This window comes from Pygoscelis adeliae, unplaced genomic scaffold (genome assembly GCF_000699105.1).
Source record: "Pygoscelis adeliae isolate BGI_AS28 unplaced genomic scaffold, ASM69910v1 Scaffold298, whole genome shotgun sequence".
NCBI classification, from domain to species: domain Eukaryota; kingdom Metazoa; phylum Chordata; class Aves; order Sphenisciformes; family Spheniscidae; genus Pygoscelis; species Pygoscelis adeliae.
In genome coordinates, this window is record NW_008825303.1 from 2,816,287 (window position 1) to 2,837,946 (window position 21,660).

Here is a 21,660-nt window from a genome sequence, read left to right on the forward strand (position 1 = left end):
ATCTGCTCTCTTGAGAAGAGTCATGAGCTATTCTCCTTTCTGTCCAGTTTGTGTCCTGTGGTGATATAACTCCTCCACAAAGTCTGTTGTCTTGGACAGCTTAAATGGCTTTATTCCTAAACCCTGTTGTTTTGGCTGGCTGAGTTCCTGTTCATCAGTATACATTTATCTTACAGGTAATTTGGCATTTCAACACGGACTTATAATAAAGCACAGAAATGAATAGCAGATTTATGTTACATTTTCACTAGGGTTTTCTCTATTCCTCTAAGCTGTGTGTGTGGCACTCAGGCCTCTATCATTTTTAAATAAAAGCTGGCTTATGTGGAATCTATACTAATCAGCTACCTTTCTTATTCTTCTTCCAGCAACCCTGGTACAATATGTTTCTGGAGAAAGAAGGCCAGATGGACCTGTACTGACAGGTGAATTGCTTGTAGCAAAATATGCCATTTGTTACCCCAGTAACAATGTAATAGCAAGGATTTTTGCACACTTTCCTGTTTTCCCCAGGTCAAAACAATAGGCTTTATCAGTACCATTTATCGGTGGGGGGGGTGTGTGTTTCAAGACAGAGAGCGGCTAGATCTGGATTTGCTCTACCTCCATACTCTCTGTTCTGCTAACAGGTTATGCAGCTCCTGGGCCTAAAGCTGCACAGAAGCCTACTCCAATCCAAGACATTTTTTCATTGTTAAATAGCAAATCACCCTTATAAAACCAGTTCTGATTTAATACATATATATGGATAAGTTTTACATTCACAGTGTAAATATTTTACTATCTTTGCTCAAATACAACTGTTGGCATGTTGCCGTATCTTCTAGTGAATCCCAAGAGTTAGAAATAGCAATAGTTTTATGTGCTGAGCTTTTACAGGAATGTAGCAAACAGAACTGAGCAAGCTCTTGAAAGGATTCCCCCTTTGACAGAGAAGCAACGTTTATTGCCTATGAAACAACACATTCCTGGAGAAAACTTGGTAAAATAACAGGAAGCTAATGTACTGAATTGGTTTTCACATTAATTTTGGGTGTGGACAGTGCTGTTCTTACGAATTCCTACAACATGATGTAAAATTGTTTTACAAGACTCATCTTTGAGGAGACATAAAAGCATAGTCTTGTCTTTGCTACAACATTCCTCATAATTTTTTCAGAAAGTAAATTAAAGCTACTCACACTTCACTACCTAAAGAATTATATTCTATCAACCTGAGACTCGCTACGATAGCTCTACGGTAGCCTTTCCTTCAGCAGGTTCCAGCAACAGTGGGAGGTTTAACCCTAGACTACTGTTTATCTTTTCCAGTTCTAAGCTGCTTTTTTTCCATCAGCAGTCCTTGACCACTTCTCCCTCTTCCCTCCCTCCATTCTCTGCTGTTCCTTTCACTCAGACCTTCAGTTCCCTTCCTCTATCTTTATTTTGTTCTACTTTCCATCATTCTTGCCCTCTAGCCATTTCAAATACTGTCTGTTTCTTCATTATCTTTGATTCTCTCTCCTCCTTCTCCTTGTACATTTGCTCTCCCAAAGCATACCATCTTGATGAAGCCTAGTACATAATCAAATATAGCATGAAATCAGCTTAACAGCAGATTGTTGGCAGATTGGAGAAAAATAAATCCTCGGCTGATAAAAATGTGATGACTCAGCTAAATATAAAAGGAGAATTATTTCCCACTGTTCACCCAGAGCTTTTCCTATACAGCCCTTTTCTTTTATGGGTTACTTTCGCCGTTACTTATGATTTGGTTTTATAAGCAGAGCAATGAAATCCTTTCTCTCCACCCTTGCATGCTGAATGGATTTGTTTGTAGGGAGCATTAAATGCACTCACACATGCCTGGTCCTGAAATCTGCCCTAAGCAGCCTGAGAGGAAGAAAACTTGGAAAGGAAGTGGGGTACAAGTGATGACAGGGACAAGAAAATAGAGCACTGATTTCCTAAATTCTGAAAGATTTGATGTATAATTTTAGGCATTCAGTTTCTGTATCCTAAACTGCAATTAATATCTCCTCTTCTGCGTCCCTCCAGATTGCATTACTGTTTATACTAAAACCGCACTAGAATCCTCTGCTGAAAGAGCCACAGAAATGCTTACTAACACACAATATGGGGGAAAAAACTCTCTGCTTTCTGATTCTGGATCAAACATATTTGTCAATAAAGTGTAATAGTGGAAACTTGATAGCACAATGTTTCTCTTAACATTTTAAATTTAATATATCCTGTCAAGAGGACAAGTGAAGGATGACGCAAACTCTCAGCTAACCCTTACAAGCCCCAGTTCCACCCTCTTCCAGAATGTTATGATACAGGTGGTAGATCAAATCTTGGGAAAAAATATTACTGACAGCTGCTAGCAATAATACTTGTTTATACAGCTGAAAAGAGGGGAGTAGGTTAAAGTATCCCCTTGAGACTCCTCTTATATGTTGGTCACTTCAGTCAAGAGATAAGGACTTTTAGATGTAAAGTGTTTCCTTTATAGATGAGTTCTCTAGCAGAAGATGATTGTGCTACATCAGTCTCTGAAGTGTAAAGGTAAGACAAGACAATTTTTAGCCAGTCCCGTTCTTTTCTTTACACTGAAGAAGTTGATCATGATTTTATGAGATTTCCCAAGCTAGTCTGGTATGTAAGATAGGTTCAAGGGCAACTATGTTAAGACTGAGTTGCTGCCCTTGTTATTTCTCTAATAAAGAGGTCCTACCACTTGTTCTGCCAGTTAGGTAAAGCTTGAGTAAATTGATTTCTTATAAAGAAATAGAGTAGTTGAGGTTCATCTTCCAACTGTCTAATAAAAGACTTGCACAGACCTGTCATTGCTGTTATTCTAAGCTTCTGTACTTTGCAATACAAGGCTCTTTGACCATAAAACTCAGTAAATTGTGTCTCCAGCCTTCCCTAATGTTACTGTATGCAAGAAGAAAGGGATCTTTTCACAGGTTACTCTCTGAATTCTCTGCTCCCTGAAGACTTTTTTTCTCTTCTCAGAGACAAGCTTTACTTCTAAAGAAATACTCTCCGTACCTCTATGAGACTTGAATGAATTTTTCTTTAGTTAGTTAAAGCTGTATTCTATTCTAATAACTTTATAGTAATCTGCAAATGTTCTTTAGCGAACAACTGCTGTGGTGTCCCACTGCTAAGACAGGATTAATTTAACTAAAATGACTAAGGTGGGGGGTATCCTCTACAACAAGGGGTTTTTTTTTATACAAACTCTGTTTTATCAAATGCTTTCTATCTCTTCTAAATACATTCAGCTATGGGAAAAACTGGCATTCAATGGGTTTCCATGACAGCAGCTGAGGTAAAACTAGACCAGCTATTCCAAAGGTCGCTCATTGAAAGACACTGATCAGAGAGGTTGATTTGGCAATGTGATTATGGGAGAGCAAAGAACAGAATTGCAAGAACCTTAGGTTATCGTAACCAAGGAGAAATGCAGCATAGGAGTAATAGGAAGAGGCTGCAAGTCTGTGATGGCTAAGAATTACAGGGGCCTAGTAACTTGCCTCATAAGGGCATAAATACGTATTAGCAGTATATGACAAAATGAGCTCTTACAAAAAGTGCTGCACTCTAAAAACAAGAGGGGACATAGGTTGACTTGCGTACATAAATGCAGAGAGTAAGTTTGCTTGGTTTTGGTATAACTGTACTGATATACTGTACAGATATATGTACAGCATCAAATAGTTGACTTAACCCCAATAATTGCTTACGTGTTTTCATTCGAAGTCCTAATATGCCTAAAATGCTACTAAAACCAAACCTGCAGCACCTGCTGTCTAGCACTGACATTTTCATGCTACTCAAACATGGATCATCCTGGATAAATGACTTAGCCCTCTGATTTGCTCTAGATGTTAGTTAGTTAATAAACATCTACCTGGGATTATTCTTGAATTTGATTCTTTCCTTAGTATTCCTTTTTAAACCAGGAGCTGTAAAGGAATTGGGAGCTAATGGCACCAGTTGGTTTGGCTGCCAATTCAATGCAGTGGAACAGTTTCTGATCCCTAGCACTTTGGTAATTTGCTTCTACTTCTCAATCTTTGGACAACATAAGGGTTGACTAATGTTTTAAAATGTTAGCACTAACTCTAGGTAGACTGTAAAATCTCTCAGAAATGGGTATACTACATGTATTTTTTACAAAGTAACTATAAGTAATAGCTTAGAAAAGACATTGAGAAAACTACATGCCAGTAAGTAAAATATTACAAGCAACAAGTTGAGACATCCACATTAATTATGCTGAATAACCATACAAACCTTATGGATAATTCATCACATACTTTTACATTCAAATAATTAGTACATGATTACCAGAAGAAATTTCTACTTGATTAAATAGCTTCAGCACTCTGAAGCACTTTTACCTGCAAAGGAAGTAGAATGCTCCAATTACAAGAACTCCTAGAAGAAGAAGTGAAGCCAAGAAAGCTGCAAACAGGTCACCTTTTGTTTGGGACTTGATGCTAGGCAGCAAAACTTCCTCACAACGGGCTCCTGTGTAATTCTCAATACACCTGGGAAACCAAGTTTTATTCAGATTAGATGGTGACTTGTCATCTAATATGAAAAGCACAAAGGTTTCTTTTGGTCTTCAGTGGGGAGAGAACTTGTTATGGCATAAATCAAGGTTTATATTTGCTTTACAGCAAGTTTTCTTACGGAATTTCCACTCATTTCTGGAACAAAGGGAATTGGGCATGTTGGGCATCAAGTTTATATTCTGAACCATACTGCTTTTATATATTAAACCATATCTTTCTTAATACATTCCTTGGATTAGCAATATACTTCACAATGGTGTACTTTGCAGTTAGATCTGCCTCCCCCACTGGCAGATTTAACTAATTAAATCCACCTCTTTAGTGTTAACTGTGTTATCCCACTGGTTCTCACACAGTAGTCATGCTTTCTTTTCCCCCTTTCATGTAACTTTCTAGCTCTTTGTTGAAGAGCTAGTACTGTCAGCTGAATAGATCAAGGAAATGGGAATACATTGAGACACAGTACACCTTAAATTGCAAAAGCAGTTTATGCAGTGTAATAGTTCACGACAGAACATGTTACATGCTTGGTGAATAACCCTCTCTTGGAGAGACCTAGCTAAAAGTCTTCTCTACTATGCTTATTTTATGTATTCAGCTTCTGAAAACTTCTTCTGAAGAAGGGATTAAAATGAATATGGTATTTTACCATAGTAAAATGGTATGATATTTTATTAAAAATAAATAAAATGAATGGTTTAGTAATTCATATTGAGTCAAAGAAGCTAAACTAATATTCGTCTTATATTTTGCACTTATCCTGCTAAGTTTTCTTAAGGAATTTATTGCATTACAGAAAACAGAAAGCACTTCATTCAATAACTACATCCTGCATGTATCTTTTATGTATTTAAATTTGCTTCTCTCTATTTGTATTACTAAAGATCTTGCTCCTTCTTGCTATTTCTAGCACTGAAGTCATAATAATCTGTGACATAAGCAATTTCAGGCTCCAGCTGAGAAAAATGGGCTGAACTCCGTAACATACTTGAAGTTCTCAACTGCCATTGGCAGCTGCAAGGTATAATTTCAGATGAGGGATAAGAAGGCGGAGTGGGGAAGAGCAGCCAAGAGAGATATCTAGCATATCTAAATAAGACGAATGGATCACTGTGAGCATACCACCAGGCATGCTTGATGTGACTCCCAGCACTGCTTTCTGTAGGTTGTGGACCACTATTTCAGTACTACTGGTCTAAACTATTGCACAAAGAATTACTACCGTTTCTTTTAATTCTTTGCCTTTGGAAATAAAATGGAAGATTTAGACACTAGGAAAAAAGATTCAATTATCATCATATATTAAAGCTGTGCAACTGATCAAACAACCACCGTTTACTAAGGACAATGTGAGACTTTTCAAAGTTACTATGTTTGACTGCTGGGAGACGGAAGGGTAGCCAGTCTGCTCTGATTGCTTGAGATAATATTCCAGATATTTACTGTAAGTATAGTGGCATTTCAGTGGCCTATTTCTGAAATACTGTAGAATACTTTAAGAATAGAAGTGTAGTTTGAGTGGGGCATTGTTCTCTAGCAAGTGGGAGAGAAATGCTTTGGAGAGCTGAATAGAATAACAGGGATAGAAAATGGAATATAAAATTCATAGACGTATTCTTGAATACCAATGAAAACTGGAGAATAATGCAAGGCTAAAATCATACAGGAAAAAAATACATAGGTTTTGGCATCAAACTAAGGCTCATGGAAAAGTTCTAGAGAATGAGTGTAAAGGGAGTAAGTCAGTAGCCTAGAGAGAAAAATGAAGCAGGAGGAAGAGAAGACTCATTCTATCTGAAGAGAGTTGCATATAGGATTAGGTAAAAGGCTAGGGTTAGAGAATGTTGTGATGTAGAAAATACTGTCATATAAGCTGAAAATTATGGAGGTTTTCATAGAAACAGGAAAATTGAGATGAGGTATCTTTTGGTTACATTTAAATAAACAAAATTACAGCTAATGTGACCTTACCAACAGGCACTGCTACAGTTAGGGCATTTCTGAAAATCCAAATGTTCAAATATTGGCTTGCACAAGCTTTTATGAAGTCATCAGTGCTGCTGTACAAACAGGTGAAGGACAATGTTAAATACAGAAGCAACTGATGCTTTAAGACAACCAAGAGAGGGAAAGGTTTCTACTGTAAGTCCTTTCCCACCTAATTGGTGGGAAAGAAGCTAAGCAGACTTCAATAACTACCAGTGGAACTCACTCAGAAGATCTGCTTATCGTGTTGCATTAGCAGAGCTCTAATAATTTCAGTGGAGTTACATACACAGTGACTGCAAGCAAGACAGAAAAGTAGTCTTTAACAAGCATCTGGGCTATGATGGTATCTATATAGTGTCTCCTAGAGGTAGTCAGTCTTACTATACACAGCCTTAAAAGTCAGTAGCAACTCATAGTTTATCTTGCTTGTAATGGATGCCTACAAGTAGAGCAGAAGTTAAGCATGACACACTTGCAGTTGTTAATACGGCAGGCAACTGTGCTTCTGCTCTTGAATGAACGAGTGCAAAAGAGGGAGAAGCCTGCTCCTAGGCTATACTAAGAGGGAGTTACACTAATTAAGTCTGGTGGTCACTAGGCCAGGTATTGCTGTTGCACATCACCTGCATGCTGTTAGCCTGCTGTTTCAGCATGTGCTGTCTGTTGGCTTTAAATGGTCCTACTATGTAGCATTCCAAAGTTGATTTTTAAAATGGAAAAAAGGTCTTCCCTCCTCTAAGAAATTAGAATTTCCAACTCAACCAGAGTTGAAAGACAACAGCCTTCAAATGTTTGAGAAAAAGCTGTGAGACTAGAAACTCCCATTTTCAGATAGTGTCCAGATTTCTGCTTTCCTAGATGCCTGCACACGCATGCACACACGCCCACACCTCTTGTCAGATGAAATGAGCCAGCCTTAACTGGAGGAGCTGTGCTGGAGACAAAACACTAACATAATATATGTAAAGAAACCCACAGAATCTTTCACCATAGGATATTAATCAAAACTACCCATATCGGCATCAATACAAGGTGGAAGGAAATAGACTGCATTGGATAAGATGTCAGATGACGACCAGCGGGTCTGCCATTATATTGATCCTTTACAATCTGATCAGTAACTAAAATGTAAGTGTAACAGCCCTCCAATAACACAAGACATTACTGCTGTCTCGTTTGCAGACGCAGATCACGAGACAGTGCAAGTGGTCCGCTGCCTGTCTGATTCAGGTAAGAAGGTAAGGTTTCTTTCTCTTCCAGACTCTAAGGTGGGCATCATAAGCAAGTAACTGACAGACTTTAAAAACGGAAGTAGGATTTGAGTCAAACATGCACACAGACCCCCATTGCTTAGTTATACTATGAGAGTCTTGACTTTAGTTTTCCTTTAGTCTTCCTTTAACTGGATGCTTCTTGGTATAAAAATCACTTCCATGTAAATACAAAGCTCTAAGCAGAAAAAGACAGCTGAAAAATTATCTGCTTGTCAATGCCATTCAGATTACATGGCTATGAGCTTCAAAATCACCATAATCTTTAGTCTGCAGGCTCCTAAAAGTTGTCCTAATCCATACACTATAAGGGTGTCTAGTAAGTACGAAAAAGAATTTAAAGCCAAAGTGAATAAGCAATGGCAAAGTTAGTTGGAAGACCTAAGCAGCTTTTTATAAAGTTTTGTGTTCAGAGGAGTTTCAAAACTTACTGTGAAGCTGTATTCATATACATAGTAAAATAAAACTCATGCTACGACTGAAGAGAAGTTGAAGGAATGGGTTATTTTCCCCTAGAGCTCCCTTAGCTATGTGTTTATATGGCAAGCTTTACCATATCTGGCAATGATCTGGCATTCTGATCGCTAATACTTTTCAAACAAATAAAATATAAAATGAAGCATTATCTTATGTCCCATTAAAAATAAATCTTAATTAATGACTTTTTTTTTGCCATACTTGTGGTGTGTATTCTAACTTTTATTCCTACTTTTCAAGCTAAAAGCAGAATTGAAAAATACTAATTGGACACTGTGTTTTCAGAAGAGCCTGGGGTATGTGAAAGTATAGTTTTGGAGGCAGAGAAAGAAGAAAAGCCCAGATGAGTGGGAAGCCCTTCACTGGCAACTTGCAGTGTGTATATTCTGAAGGCTTACAGCACAGTAAGTGTATCACTTGTGGGGATATTTGAAAAAGAGAATGAAGGACCCATCTCAGAGAAAGAGCCAGGCAAGGATGGGTATACAGAAAGTGATAGAAGGAATTTGCATGGGATTTATTGGATTAGTATAGGAAAGGTGGAGGAGGGATTGGATGAGGGTAGAAGCAAAGGAAGGGGAAAGTGGAGATATCCTTTAACCATGCACAAGAATTTCAGGCAGGAGATTTCTAAGGTCTACCTCCGTCCTTTGCAGTACTTAGCCTGAACGCACTGCCCTCTCCAGAATATGATCCCCTCCTCAAAAGGAGAACATTCACTATTAATTTCTGTGTGTACTGCCCTCAGAAGCAGAGGATCTGCGTTAGTGTGGTCTTGCACTATCTGTATTTTGTCTGAAATACAGAAAGGCGGCTCTCAGAAATCTGCCATGCGTAAGACAAAGCAGAAATACCAGAGCTTCCCCTCAGACAACAAAATCTTAATTCTGCACTGCGTTAATTAATGATTACGGGACAGCTGCACATCAGGTGCTGAGGCAGCTTTCAGCCTCATGTTTTATGATACACCTGAGGCAGACGCTTTTCCATCCTTCTCCATTCTGCTGCATGTTTGTTTAGTACATTTGAGCATTCCTGGGTTTGAAGCTCATCTTGTTTGTGGTGACAGGTGCGCCTTTGGCTGCCGAGAACATTAACTCATTGTTAAGAAAGGAATGAGGGAAGATGGCAGCTGAGCAACTTCATGTTTTAACACACATCAGCTGTATTTAAAATCTGCTAATGTTGCACAGGGGAGGGGGGCCAACTAATGTTTTGTTTCTATTAAATCTCTACCTTGCATATATATCCATTTCTGAATGGTAAAAATAACTGAAATTCCAAAAGTAAACAGTGGCTCTTAATTTGTTAGCATGCTACAAAATACGTATTTCTAAAGAATGACGCAATTTTCCCAGTTACATTGTGAAATTACTTCCAGTGATGTTGCATCAGGTAATCTGGACTAACTATGTTTAGCACAACACATCTGTGTAAATAAGTAGCATGTCAAGGCAAATGTGTTTTAAGGTATTTTTACAGTTTGTTAGTCTGTTCTTGCTCCATTTCCCCCTTTTAATCAATGCTGTACTAACGATCATTCTGCCTTTGAGTCTAAAACTGATTCAGTTTTTCTGTTGGTGGGAGATGATCGTTTGAGAACACTTGGAAGCTTTAGGTGGGATTTGGCAGAAACCTGCATCAAAGAAAACTTTGCGCAACTGTGTGATGATGCCAGTCTTGAAGTTCCAAAGCACCGAATATTTTTCTGAATTCTGCAGAAGAGCGATGCATTTATTCTGTTGTTTCTATTCACATCACTGCTGATTACTAAGATATCTGTGTGTAAACAAAACCTTTCTCATCTATAATTAGCCTTCTCTGACTGATTAAGGAACATGCTTAGAATGAGGACATGCTTAAATAGAATGCTTCTATTTAAACCCATATATCTTCATAATCAACCACTAGATACAGAAGAAAAATACTTGATAATTTAAATGCAGTAAGATTGCCTGAGTGTAACAGAAATGCTCTTAAGATGTTACTTTTCTGCTTCAGCAGATTATAAAATCCTCTAGTACCTGAATTACAAATGAATTCATTTGGAGCCCTTTTAAAGTGGAAATTATCTATGCTGACTAACTTGTGCTCCTGAAGAATGAATTGTTCTGAGTATTTGTTACTTCATATTTACAGTTATTGCATCAAATACACCTTCCTCATTACACAGTCTAGCAATAGTTGAGAGGGTGCTTTGAAATTGGGTAACTGATGCTGTCTAGTCTCAGCATTCTTTTTTCATTTAAGTATTTTAATATCAATAATATGGGATTCCTTCTAGAAAAAAACCACACATATTTCAACATTTTCAACTACACTTTTTGTGTGTGTAGTATTCGTTTTACATTGCATAAGCTTGCAAGGTTTAGCAGTTAGAATAAATCATCATCATACAGCACTTCCGAGCTTTATCCTCACTTCTGGATCTGATTCATTGGATGACATTGGACAATACGCTTAATGACAGTGATATGCTGTGTATATTTTTCAATGAGCATTTACCACAAAACTTCCTCTTCTGTCCTCATCTACTAGATGAGTTTATATGCTTGAGTTTAAATGTTTAAATTGAACTGTCCCAAACAAAAGAAAGAAATACTTTAATTAGGCATCTAAATGAGAAAATAAAAGGATAGGGCTGTATTTATGCAGGAAATGTATCCACGTGCAAAAATAGGAAGTGCTTCTTTTCCAGTGTGCTGCATGGGCTTCAAAAAGAAGAATGGTCCCATAAACAAATGGTGTAAGAAGTATCTATATTTGCTGCCTTGATGTTTCTTTATCAAGTGGTCTTTGGCTGTCACTGTAAAGCTGCCCTTTGAGTATTTCAGTGAGATTCAGAGAACATAGTGGGTCTTGAATTATGTTCTTTTTTTCCCCTTAAAAGATTATATTCCTTTTTGTGCCTCTTCATTTTGTTCAGGTCAGACCATTTTATGTTATAAGAATTTTTGCAATACGATTCATCTGGAAGAAAAACTGGGAATGTACTTTGCCTTTCTGAATGCCTCTCCTACAGTCTATACTCCATGAGGCAAAGGGTATTTTGTTCCTTTCTGTATTCTAATGAGGAGAGGAAATATGGCTCTAAATATAGATATCATCCTGAATGCACACGTAACTGAGTACTGTTGCACCTGTCAAACAAGTATACACCAAGTATACACGTTCATTTTTCTCATATTGTCATGTCTCTGCAAGCTAGATAAGTAATCTGAGCATGAATTACTGAATTTGGAACAGCCATAGGTAATAGGCATTTTCTTTTATATAACATTTTAACAGTAATTTCTTAAAGAAGCAAAATGGAGAAATAGTTTTAGACAGCTACTGTCCAATACTTAAACACACAAGCTTTAGTTTCACTGACCTGCAGAATGGACTGGATACAGTAGGAATCATATAACAAATCCCTCCATTTAGACAAAAAGATCCATAACTGGTGCCACAGAGCTCTTCATGATCTTAAAAATAAGACCAAAACAAACACAGAGAAAAATAGACACTTCTGTATTTTTATCAATAGAAGGAGATCTTAATTATACTTTTGGGGACTGTGGGTGGCTTCCTTAAAAAACAAAACAAAACCAAACAAAAAAACCCCCCACCAAAACAAACCACCACACACAAACAAAACCACCCTATGAACGAATAAGGCTATCAGTCTTGCCTTCCAGGCCAGCAACAGATAGCACTATCTGTCTTGCAGAATTGTTTCATTTAACAATAAGCAAAAAGATCACAAATTTATCACCACATCAGATGTAAAGCACCTAAATTACATGAATAAATGCAAGATTGACAGTTGGACTTGATGATCTTAGAGGTCTTTTCCAACCTTAATGATTCTATGATTCTGTAAGATTTCTCTTGCAGCGAGAAAAACTTTTGAATTCTCCGTTACTTCATTTGCCTTTCATGACCGCAAGCCATACTGCGTACAGCGATCCACAGAACGACCTGTATGAAGTCTGGTTTGTCCTGTTCCAGTGGCGCAAACTATCTTTAGCTTAACTAGCTTCTGTGAGAGAACCGGAGTCAGTACAGATAAACCGAGAATAGTCTCAGGTGTGGACCAGGACACTCTGAGACAGCTTCAAGCTGTATTAGGAGCTGAATCATAGCGCAGTTGGATACCACCAGGTTTTCCCACCCCAATTTTTAACAACCAATGGAGGAGCTAGCCTATGAAGTGTCACTTATGTAGAAGACTGCCTGGTACAATGTAATTTTCACAGATCTCAAAAAGGCTTTTTTCTAACTCAATAGGCTGCTTATATGAATTGTTAGTGTTTTAAACACAATTAGGCATTCTAATAAAACCCAAAATAGAGGATACTAATGTTGGCACTCGTAGCAGCAGTTGTCCATTTTATGCTTAAATAGAATATCATTTCACTGTACCATTTCACCCTTTTTGAAAGCAGTCTAAATTTGGAAGTTGGACTGCATATATTTATGATACATTTAATGCATCAGTAACTCATATATATTTCTTCAATCTTATGAAACCACAATATCTCAATCAAAAGAAAAATAGAGCAATCTTCTGACATCACAAGCGTGAGAATCATGTGTTACCTCACACTTTAGGTGGTGTTTGCTGTTATTTCTCCCAGTTCTGAAAATAAGAATTCTGCTGTCCCGCTATTTATGTATAGAAGACATGTTCTATACAAAATATAGTGTTGTTTAAGAGGAATCAAGATTTTAATTTTCTTATTTGTCCTTCAGGAAAAAGAGTTAGGGTTCTCCTTTATTTCTGCAGAAAAAAGTGAGGAAGTGTGGCTGTAAGACATTCTACCCTAGAGGGACCTTCTACAGCTTTGTGTATAAAATAAACCTGACTTTTCTAAGAGTAGCAGGAAAGCTTAGCTACTTCTAACCCTGTGCAACAAAAACATCGTGCATCCTGCTACCCTCTAGACCATCTCCAGTAATTCCACTCTCCCATCTTTTCATACATGCTTCCATTTCTGATGGCATATTGACGTAGGAGTGTGAGTAAAGTCCTTATATTATTTTAAGACAAAGGCAGTTATACTGCAGAGCTCAACAGGAATTCAGTTTCATGTTATCAAAGTGCCAGCATCCAAATGGTAACTAGACCTTTGTGCATGTGTGCAGATAAATTAGGGAGCTGGAGGAGGGGAGAGGTAAGGCTGTAAAGATTGTTCATATTTGATCTTGTTGCATTGGCTCAGGATGTGGCCTAACAGAAATGTGTTCTGCCCTACCTTGTTAGAAGTTAAATGGAAATTTATTTTAACTCTGAAGCTTTCTGTGCTTGTCTATTGGCAATTCATTTACTGCAAGTTCACTATTAAAAGACTTTAAAAATTATTTTGCATGGGTAACAGTACAATTGCAATAGGAATAAAATGGTAACAGAAAAAAGCAAGCAGGTTCTTAAACCAGAACTATAAATTATTTGATTTTAGTCTATTCAAACATAACAGTGGAACTTCTGTGACAGTGTAATTAAATTGAAGGCTACATCCTTCCTTAAATGAAGAGAGGATATTGAATACATGAACATTGTATCGGGATATCTACACAATTATAAGAATCAAGAGAGAAAAAGTAAAACTCTCAACTTTGACCTGCTCTCAACTCTATTAAGCATCTGAGGGAGTTAAGTGTTCTTGAAATTCCACCAGATGGAAAAGCGAGATGATGGAAGGTGGACCCCACAGAAAAATCCCTTTAGACAGCTCGTGGAAAGCCTTCAAAGAAATTCTCATGAGAATTAATGAGAACTTGTTAGTCTCCTTAAAATCCTGCCTTATGGTTCTATTTCTTTTCTTCATCTTTATGCAGAAATAGGCCTGTCTCACACTGGCATAGTGGTAGAGTACTGAAGAAAACGAAATGCCTCCAGTCATTCATGTCTCAGAACATTTGAGAGAATGATTCCCTCACTGTTACGGTGTGATCTGTGTATTAAGGACCGGCTCTGCAGTCCAAATAGACATTTCTGTTCTGGCAAAATACCTCAGGCACTCTGTCTTAGGCCTATTAGGGAAAAGTGAGAGAGGTGGAGAGAGAGAACAAAAAGTGCCTAGGAAGCCTTCAAAACCTTTTTGATTGTAATTACAGACAATGTCACTATAGGCTATTTCTTTCTAGAGCTAGACTTCTTTCCAGTGCTAAGCGAAAAATGGTAACCTTAATTTTACCAGTAATGAGATATTTGAAGAAACCTCTATGTCCATGTAGATCAGGTGCCCCATTTTCCATCCAATTGTGCTTTTCATTAATTCTATTTTGTGTATTAATACTTTGCTACTACTTATTGGAAGTACCAGAGTAATACAGTATAAAGTAGGTGACAGAATTATGAAAGAGAATAAAAGAAAATTCAGGATGCTCTAATACTAAAAAAAAAATATTATTAATTACTAGTAGTAGTGGGTTTTGCTACAATACAAAAATATGTATTATTGTATTCCATACCCACTTTACTGAAATGCAGTAGTTTGGATCAAATTTGAAAGCTACAGCTCTGTATTTATAGACAGGAAAGTATGAAAGCAACAGTTTATCCCTTTAAATTTATAGTCAATGATGCAAAAGCGTATACTGGAGAATCAGAAGGGGTTCAATACAAGCCAAAACCCAATTACATTAGCATCGGTGAATGTGTTATGTTTTTTCATGAAGTAAGTCAATACATTATATTAACCTAAAAATGCAAATTGTATGCTTTGAAAGTCAAATGTATACTATATTCAGACTGCCATAATCAAGATGGAAAAGTTTAACAAGTCAAGTGACGATGGGCAATTAAAAAAAAATACGAAAGATTTAGCTTTTCAATTAATACAACTGTAGAAACTCTACCAACATATGTTCTACATAATGTGTATAAATACGTATTTTGATATATCCTTCTATGTGAGAGATTAAATAAAGAGAAGCAGGACACAAAAGTTACTTTTTTAAAAAGTCGGGTTTTGGTGGGAGGAGAAATGAAGAGGAATGAAACAAGATTGTTCTTTCTAATGCTAGACTGTGAATACTTAAAACTGGCAGAGGTATTAGCGGCCTCTAAATACACTGACTCTCAGTTACTCTTTTTGAGGACATGCATGAAAACCTGTCCCTAAACTATCTTGTCTGTTTGCATTTAAACTTTTGTAACCTGACTGTCCTATCTATTAAAAAGAAAAACAAATAAAGGCTCAACACCACCTTAACCCCCAAAGAACCAAGCCAGCCTTGATAATCCACACGTTGACTCAGCTGTCTTGTCTAGTCCAGAGGCTAAAATACTACAGACTGTCTAATCCTGAAGTCTGCTAGAAGAAAAAAGGGAAGGGGGAGGAGTGGGCAATGTTGACAGAAGATAAAGGGGCTGATGCATGCTTCCTCACTTACAGGCAACTTTGGACTGTATGCTAATCAATAGAGAACTGTGACATATTAGGACTGATCAAAGCAAACATCTCCTTAAGAGAATTTGCACCACTGACTGGTGAACTCTAGTTTGCTGACTAGTAAGTGAAGACAGCCCTATGGAGCAGTTGTGACAATCCCAATGGCAGCTGTCAAGATCATTGCAATTTTAATGAATTCTAATTATGTATGTATACGCATCCAAGTAAAGACTTGGAAGAAATTACCTGTTCGCATATTATTCCGACAACAATTTTTATTCTTGGTCAGAGGCTATTCTTCTAAAACAGCACCTAAAGACAAACATGTAAATTTAAGCATGTCATTTTTAATCCCAGTGACTTTTTTCCCTGAAGAAATAGCTATTGGGATGCATCTTTCAGTGTTGCTGCTAAGACATTTGTTGTACTTTGACAGTAACATACTGTTATATTATACGCAAGTTCCACTAATTCACAGTTAATGGCAAACATTCAAGTCTGCTGTCAAGTTCAGTGAACTCCTAAGGGCAGTACTACAGAGTAAAACCAAATTCACACTAAAGCATGTTTAAACAATGAATACTTTTTTCAAACTGCCATGCTTATTCAGAATTGTAATACCCGATGCTTTCAGCCAACCTAAATTACTGTTTCTGGCTAGCAAATTAAATTGACATTTGTACTTGAAAGTCAGTGCATACAGTTGAACCAGTCCTCAGATTGATAATCAGTCAGGTAAGATCCTGGTGGTGGAATTCTTGCATTTCACAACAAGAACTTCCCAATTTGTAATTTCTCATAGAGAATGTGTGTGTTTCACTTGAGTGTTTCTCATGTCTGGATGAATTCAGCAAGGTCAAGACTTGTACAATTATTTTTAAAATATGGAATAGAAACTCCTTGCCTGGACAGAAACCAATCTTCACTTGACATTGCTGAAAAGAAGCTTATTCTGTAGATGTGCCAACTCTATAAACATCTAACATTGCTATATTCTGTTTTCTTGTAAGGTATAGTGAAGGTTTACCGTACCAAATAGGTTACTGAACAAGCCTAACGTGATAATTTTTTAATGTTTGCTCTTTTTTTCTTAATTATACTTTAAACTGTACATAAAGTAAATATTTAAGCAAACTGTCCTATATTGGAAGAAAGATTTTTTTCCCGTTAAGTGATCAAATAAAATAAATTATCAACTTTACCAGAAATAATTGCCTGTACTTCAGCTTTTAGTAGTAGAAAGGCAACTTTCTGTAGAGGCCCGTTTCAAAAGGTATAATGCATTTGTACTTACTGTATAAGCAGACAGTTCTGTTTTTCATGGGACCTCAAATGGCTTCTCTAGCTCTTTAAGTGTCCTGTCCATACAAGAAAATCTGAAATGGCAGTTCCCTGTGACACTGCAAGGTCCCCACCCAAAGGCTGTCCTCTTGGGCTGCCTCACAGATATGCAACTTTGCTTACTTTGTGTACACAACCAAGTACAATTAACACAGCGTGGTACAAAGAAAGAAACCCACATGATTCACTTCAGAACTAAAATCCTGTTTTTAAAAGACATAAATCATCCTGGAGATGGTTATTTTTAGCAGTCAAGGTCTGGATTCTATACATGTTAAATAGGCTTCAAATTTACATGTAGTGCAATGTGGGTGAGGTTACAACAAAGACAAACATGCATACAGAGGCCAAGTACAGAATAGGGTAACACCACGTTATGCTCACAGAATCACTTGCATATTTTTCTAGGGTTGCCAGTACTACAATTTATTGCTGAATTCAAAACATTCACATAGCGTAGTATATATAAATTGCATCATAAAAATATAATATGCAGCAGTCAGAAATCTGATTTAAATTTGTATTTTACTGGAGTAAGCAGTCCTTTTTAACTTACTTTCCCTTTTCTCAGAACGTGCCACAAAGTTGTATAATATCCAATAGCTCTCGTAACAGAAAATATAAATAGGATATATAACCTAAATTTCAGACTAGCCTCTTTTCCAGATTTAATTAGGATATGGGTCCTTGAACAGACAAAATAACTTGATTTTGCTACTGCGAAAAGGAGATCTCGCATCTCCTTTCCTTCATCTTATTGTCAGTATGCATCTCACTATCTTTCTGGTGCTGCTACCGGTATAAGTCGAACTTTTTCAGGAGATGCTTAAATCCAATGATCCAGCAGAAAATTCCTTAAAGGAAGCTGACAGTTTGCTACTGCATCAGTGTGTTAAATGGATGTGCTATGCACCTCATTCTCATCAGCTGTTTGGACTAGGACTAATTGTTACATATACTACAAACTGTTTATAAGCTGACTGCAGAGAACAAGACAGTTTGAAGGTGGCTATGGGACTACTAACTGTTTATTTGCAAACTTTGTTGCTTGCATATTCAAGGAAACAGGGGGTGGCGAAGGAAGGGGGTGAAAATACTTCCTAAACAATCCAAAAGGATGTATGTGTGTATGCATAATTCTATTCTTTAAGTTCTGGTAACTACCACAATTTGGGTCTAAAGATCACTTTCAAAAGAGGTGTTGCTGACAGCATTCGTAGTTGTGACTTCTTTTTAAAGACTGGAAAGTAAATCATTAGGTAGTCATGTATGGTGTTTGTTGCACTCTGAACAGAAATTTAAGTATGTATCTGTGTCCTAAAAAGAATAAATTGGACTCTCTAATTAAAAAAGTAAGCTGATATATTGAAAATGAAACGCTATAGCAGAAATTGTTGCTAAACTCGATTCTAACTTGCTTACATCTATCTGTGCACTGAATCAGTACTAAAAACACAATAGGTCATTTGAGCATCTATCTAGCACTTTCCAAACTCAATGTCTTCTTTTAAGACACAGCTATAGCCTACGCTCACAGAAGCTAAGAATCCAATTCCACAAATGCTGAAATGTTCATCTTGCATGCATCTTGGGTGTTCATGAAAGATTACTTTGTGTATCAAGTTAGAGTATTTTAATCTGAAATTTAAAATATAGCCTATTTCACTCTGTGCCAGCTTGTTGAAAAAACTTCAGATCAGTTCTACCCTTTTCCCCACATCTTTGTCATCTAAACTGATGTTAATAATAACAATACGTTCTTTGAAAGATTACAGTTTATACATTAAAGTTAGGTCACCTGTGTATACTGATATATACTGATACTATTTCAGCCTCTTCAATTACTTGAAAGTCCTGGGTATCTTTATTTTCATAGTCTGAATCCGTTAACAAGGGCTTCAGTTTAGGAAAGGATTTAAATCACATTTCTAGAGTTAACCATATCCTAAATCACTAAGTTAAAGCATGTTCAAGTACTTTGCTGAATGAAGCATGAACTCTATGTGTGTGTGTGTGTCGCACTGAATGCTGCAAATGTGATGGAAATACTGGGTTCCTTTTCTGTAGCAGAGAAACCACAGATGGAAGTGAGCCACGCAAGAAAATTCATGCGCTCTCGTGCTTCTTGGGCACTAAAACACTAGGGGAAAGAATACAGTTTTTTCTTTTTTGAGAACTACTATTGGATTTCTGGGCAAATTGAGCACTCGGACACAAAACTGCAATGGGTTCAGCTCTTCAGCAAAAATATGTGCTGATATCTGGCCATACTGGAGGCTGGCTGGAACAAGTCTTCTGAACTCATTAGATTTGTCTTTGAATGAACCTGTGTGCTTTACTCCCCATATACTTAAAACAGAATCCTTATTGCCACTTATTTTTGTGTACTTTTAATGGCTAACTGTTCTAAGCATCCATGAGATGCAGAATCCCCAAAAGATGATAACTGGAAATCTTAATGAGCACAGGCAGATAAAAAGAAAGCACTGAATAATGATTTGGGTTTTGTTTTATGGTTCTTCGCTATCCAAACATTCTTAAAATTAATCTCTATATAAACTCCCTCCCAAATTAAAGATCATTTCAGTCACATGGCTATTTCAAATATACATTGTTTGTTCATTTAGATTAAGTTGCACCTTAGAGCTGTCTTCAAGAATGGGATTTTACTGCATTATGTATTCTTTTTTAAAATCCAAAAGAGGTGAAATCTCATTCTGCCCCAATACTGAGCTCAAATATTTGTGTTGTGAAAACACTGAAGGGAAAAAATTTTAAAAATTGCACTATCTGCTTAGTAGGCTAATTAAACATAAATTTCCTTGTGAGATGTGTCCTTGATATCTATCAAGCAGTTAGTAGTCTGCACCTCTTATTTTCTCCAAGAGCCAGGAACTGTCCTGAAGTCTTGTTAAAAGGAGTCTGTTTATTTTGTTATCTAGGTGATAACTTCTAATACCCTTACCATAAGAAGGTCATAACTGATTTTAGCACAGAAAATCATCAGGCGTCAGAAAAAATCCACCAAACTGCCTGAAACAAATGGAGATCTCAATAAGGAAGAATTCAAGATGAGGTATTACAACAAATTTGTATAAGGACAATGTGTTACTCACATTTATATACTGAAAGTTTCTTTTAAGATGGGATAGCCACACTTAACAAAAGACAGAAGCGAAGACAGATGCCAAATAGCTCACAAGTCTCAACATGCTTGTGATTGACAGGTGAATTTTTTGAATACAGTTGTTCAAAATTCTTTCTATTGCAGTTTTCTGAAACGGCAACAAATGACTGAGTCCTCTTGTCTTAGGAATGCCTACAGAAAAACTTTAGGTTTACATTTTGATTTTACCCACTCTAGTATGTCTAGGATTAATTATATACTAAAACAGCTGGTAAAACTGTTGTCATGAGGTTGAAATCACAATTTAAGACATTACAGTAAATTTAAGGGAAAACTTTCCATTCCTAAAATTTCCTAAGTAGTTTACAACCAACTGCAAATTCCTATCTAAAACCCCAGTTCTACTGTATGAGATATTCCTACAGAAGTTGGCAAAGCTGCATTTCAGTTGAGGCTTCTGTCAAATGTATCTACTTGTAGTCATACTACATATTTGTAATTTTGAGAGGGAGATTCCAGTCTCGAGCTTCTGTGTGCTTATGTGTGTGTGGGGTTAATAAATTTTAGAAGACATTTGCATTAAAAGAAACACTATCAAGCTTGGAAAAAAAAACCCCACAACACTATTCTTTCCTTCTGTGTGTTTACTGATTTCTTCTATGGCACTTTCGCTCCCAAGTTTCATCCCTAAACTCTCCAAGAAATCAACTGAAATGTAATAAAACTTAAAGGTTCTCACTGAGTGATTAATTTTTATTCGTATCTCAGTGGTAGATATAGTGTCCATCAGAATGTCAGCTCTCAAATGTCAGTAATCTCAGATCCAAAAATCAGAACTCAAAAAATCCGTATTACGAACTGGCATACAAGGAGACAGTTTAGCACATGGACATTTAATAAAACAGAGCAGTATCGCTTAAATAATTTTGAGATACTAAAAAATATCTATCATAAGAGTTTAGATATTTACTTTTCCATGGTAGTCATCAGGAAGCTAATGTAACTAGTCTTCATAATACTGATTTTGATTTTTTTTAAGCTAAACATCATCCAGACAGTAATAACTGATTGCTGCCAGCGCCAGCTGCCACAGCGGCTCAGCATATGAGAGAACTGTTGAAACTTGAATTTCAATCTCTTTTTTTTTTAAATTCTGTCCATTTAAAGCACATTCTTAACCTTGGGGGGTTTTTTTACTTCCTTTTTTTGCATTTAATTTTGTATTGAGTTAATTTGTTCTACTTAAACCACAGCTTACCACAGCAAATGGATATTCTTAACTCTGCTGGTGTAATCTTTCTCAGACATGCACAGGACAATCTGCTGAATCAACGTAATCTCTAATCTGCATCGTGTAATCTTGCAGCTGCTCTCTCCGTACGCAGTTATGTAATCCTGGCGTCTATAAAAGCAAAACAACACACACAAAGAACAGGCAGAACTTTAAGAAGAATAACGCTGTCAAAACCCCGCTGCGCCTCACACGGCGGCCGCCCCGACAG

General features: G+C 36.9%; 1 protein-coding gene across 1 annotated transcript in view; it reads right to left on the reverse strand.

Moving 5' to 3' along the window:
• Positions 1-21,523, reverse strand: part of NRG4 (neuregulin 4) — a 22,727-nt gene extending 1,204 nt beyond the window's left edge. The window contains exons 1-4 of the mRNA XM_009330067.1: positions 21,417-21,523; positions 15,937-16,002; positions 11,682-11,775; positions 4,395-4,544 (exon numbers count right to left, since the gene is read on the reverse strand). Of these exons, the coding sequence (XP_009328342.1) occupies positions 4,395-4,544; positions 11,682-11,775; positions 15,937-15,946 (254 nt within the window). The 5' untranslated portion in view covers positions 15,947-16,002; positions 21,417-21,523. The remainder of the gene's footprint in view (positions 1-4,394; positions 4,545-11,681; positions 11,776-15,936; positions 16,003-21,416) is intronic.
• Between the last annotated feature and the right edge of the window lie 137 nt (positions 21,524-21,660).